General features: G+C 41.7%; 1 protein-coding gene across 1 annotated transcript in view; it reads left to right on the top strand.

Annotated features, from left to right (window-relative positions):
- The window catches only part of EPS15 (epidermal growth factor receptor pathway substrate 15), a 115,624-nt gene that overhangs the window by 42,856 nt on the left and 69,093 nt on the right, over positions 1-3,675 (top strand). The window contains exons 5-6 of the mRNA XM_015411963.1: positions 1,275-1,337; positions 2,714-2,839. Coding sequence (XP_015267449.1) covers positions 1,275-1,337; positions 2,714-2,839 — 189 coding nt within the window. The remainder of the gene's footprint in view (positions 1-1,274; positions 1,338-2,713; positions 2,840-3,675) is intronic.

The following is a 3,675-nucleotide window of genomic DNA, read 5'->3' as shown; positions in this document are numbered from 1 at the left end:
GGGGGGGGCGGTGGGAGGGCTTCTGGTGTTCTGGCCCCACTGCCGGACCTCCTGAGGGCACCTGGGTTTTGTCCAGTGTTTCCTCTAAGTGCAAGCTAGCTAACAGTTTTTTAGCCTCCGGCTCATACATTTTTGTCTTAATTCAGGAAAGATGTCTCCAGAGCAAACTAATTTATGCAGTAGCCAAATTACTCACTCATAGCTTTAATGCCAGTCGCTCACAAGGGAGCATCCCGGGATGTGATATCAGAGTCATGTGACAGGAAGAGGGGGAGCTGGACCATAACCAACAGACCGAAAGGGCCAAGGACAAGAAACAAAAACCAGTCATCAAGAGGTTCTGGTGATGTCAGGGGGTGTGGCCTTATGACACACTTCTGGTAATGTCAGGGGATGTGGTATATGCTAATGAGTTATGCTAATGAGCTCCGGCAGCTCTTTTTCTACAAAAAGACCCCTGGTATCACCATCTTCCAGTCCAGTTTGGCTCTAGAAATTTTCTTCCACAATAATTTCTATCCACTGCATGAAAGGCTGTCTCAATGTTCAATTTATAGCCTGTTCTTCCCTATAATTTTTGTTTGTTAAATTTTAACTGCAAAACAGCTCTCTTGTTGAGTAACCCAATCTAAGTCTTACCAGCTGTTACAAAAGATTATCTTCTGTCAGCCTGATCTTTTACTAATAACAGATGATGATGGAAAATGCCATCAAGTCACAGCCAATTTATGGCGACCCCATAGGGGTTTTCAAGGCAAGAGACATTCAGAGGTGGTTTGCCATTGCTTGCCTCTGTGTAGTGACCCTGGACTTCTGTGATGGTCTCCCGTCCAAATACTAACCAGGGCCAACCCTGCTTAGCTTCCAAGATCTGATGAGATCAGGCCAGCCTGGGCCATCCAGATCAGACACTGATCATATAATGTTGCTGTTTTCAAGAAAGAAACAGACACCGCAGGTGGAAGATCTAATCATAAATCTTTCTGTGTCTCAAGTTTGCCCTATAGCTGGGAAATTCCTCTTGTGCACAGCTGTGTTCTATTTGCTTCCACTTTGGAAAACATAACTGTTCACTTTTGTTTGGCTGGAAGTATAAGGTGTTAATCGTACAATCCTTAAGTCTGATTTTGTCCATATCGGGCAGGTCATTTTAAGGAAAAGATGGTAATAACATTTGGACACTTTTATTATTGATGGTAAAAATGAGGTAAGCTTGATGATGGGAACTAGGTAGTCATTTATAGTAATAGTTGTTTTCTCCTCCTTTGCACTAGAATGATTCCACTAGCCCTTTATCAATTGGAGGAGCACCACTGGATATCCCATGGGCTGTCAAGGTAAGTGAAGGGAACAGAAGCACAACTGGGCAAATACCTATTTTAGTGAATCTATTCACATTGTTATGCCTTCCTTCCTCCATAATAGAATACCCTGCCTTTCGCTGAGCAGAATGTTAGGGTAGAATCCTTTATGGCAAAATAAAACCTACCATCCTGCTCTGTTCTGGCTTGAGTTGGCAGCTGTTGATTGGCATAAAATCTTTTCTTGCCCTAGATTTCTGATCCAATTCTTGAGAAGTGTGCCTATTTCTCTTGATTCTAGTCAACTGATAGACTTTCTGTGGGTCAAATAACGAATAAATATACACTGCAAGAAACATTTGTAAATTCACGTGTTCTGTTTATAACTATCATTCTATAAAGTGCATAGTGTGCTATTATCCTTGTCAGGTACATATATTCAGTACATTTAGTTTAATAATAACATTCATTAATTCAGTTTAACAATTACCAGTCAATTTAGCATCCATATTTTAAAAGTCAAGCCCCAACAGAAGTTTCCAGAATTACAAGCCCGCTTCTACTTGCATGAAGTCTTCCAAAAGGAGGGGGGGGAGCTTTCATTTATAGTTGTGTTGCAGCTAAGATTCATGGAGGGAGCACTCCTGTTATTCACAAGGACATTTCTGTGGAGCAATAGATGTGCCATTTCTTTTCGTTTCCTTTCTAGTCTCTGTTGGACATGTATGGAAAATTTCACAGAAACTCAGCAAACTATAGCAGTTTGCAGATTTAGGTCTGCAGCTTTGAATAGACCTTTTTTCAGGAGAAAAGTCTCTACCAGAGAAGTTTTCAGCCTTTCTTCATACAGATTCGTTCACAATGAAGGAAGGAATCCCTGTATTTTGAGGTCCAGTAAGATTAAGTGGAAAGGAAAAACTATTTTTACATGGAGCATGTGATGCTAGTTCTTAGGTTTCTTCTTGCTTGGGCATTAACACTGGAGTACATGATAGAATTGTTGCATGTCAGATATGTAAGATTTATCTTTTTAGCCCCAACGCCCTTTAGCAGCAATGGATCCCTTGCACGTATATTTTACAAGCAGAATGGGGTAAAAAAATACATTGTTCACCATCCATATTTGATATTTCAAACATCTATTTTATATTTGAGAATTCATAGCAATCTTGTAAGAATAGGTTCCCAGGTGATTTTCTACAGTTCAAAGTTTTCACTGCTTTGTCCTCTTTTTACCACTCTGCATACTAGAAAACCACTGAATTTGCTTCTTATGCTATTGGGTATACCATGGCTTTGCTAGTCATGCTTCATTTGTATAAATTAATCTAAAATATGTTCCTTATAGACATTAATTAACATTTGCTTGTACAGATGTTCAATTAATTTTAGCCTCTTATTTTGACAACCAGGTGGAAGACAAGTCCAAGTATGATGCTATCTTTGACAGTCTGAACCCAGTCAATGGGCTTCTGTCAGGTGACAAAGTGAAACCTGTTTTGCTAAACTCCAAATTGCCAGTTGACATCTTAGGAAGGGTAAGAATTGCAAGCTTTTTAGTAGTGCAAGTATCTATTTACCTGGGGTGAGCAGTGTTTTGGGATTATGTGGGCTGATGCTTCGTAAATGGTGGAGAATGTCCTTGACAAAAAATCCTCCAGAATGACCTCTGAGGTCTCCCTTTTTTAATACACGTGGGCTAAAAGAGTATATTTTCAAGACAGAACACTCTCCCATTTCCAGTGAAAACCTGGTGAGTTAGGATCCACCTGCATATTATGCAAAGTTTGTGCAGCTTTCCCCAAGTCATTTTTTAAAAAGGTGGGATATTGTACCCAGAAGGATGAGTGGAGGGCAGGTGCTGAATCATTCTCCTGCATTCAGTTTTCCTGTTATAGTTGCTTCGTTTTGAGGTGCTTTTCTCCAGCAAGGAGAAGAACACTTCAAAGGGGAGTGATTTGGAGAAGAAAGGGGTAAGCAGCAAGCCTACCTGCCCTTCCTGTCCATCAAGCAACTGCTTTTCATTAAATGAATGACTTCATGGGGGTAGGGCTGCCAAGCTGCGGCGGGGGATCCGCATGTCTTCACAGGATCCCTGCTGCGGGGGACAGCGATACGCGTTGCACCGCCATCGCCAGGTGTTGCGCGGTGCGCACATGGCGGCCTGATGCCAGGAGAAGGTACTTGCCAGCCTCTAGGACTATTTCAGCCACACCAACCTTGCCAGCCACACTCCAGCAGTCAGCAGCACCTTCAGCCTATATAGTACCACGCCACACAGTTCTTTGTGGTGAACTATATACAGTTTATTCACAGAATATACAACGCTCCGTCAAAATGCTTCGCCAAACACCGTGATTCACAAAAGGAAAAG

This window comes from Gekko japonicus, unplaced genomic scaffold (assembly GCF_001447785.1).
Source record: "Gekko japonicus isolate JY-2015 unplaced genomic scaffold, Gekko_japonicus_V1.1 scaffold664, whole genome shotgun sequence".
Taxonomy (NCBI): Eukaryota; Metazoa; Chordata; class Lepidosauria; order Squamata; family Gekkonidae; genus Gekko; species Gekko japonicus.
Note: the sequence above shows the minus strand (reverse complement) of the source record. Positions and strands in the feature narration are given on the sequence as shown.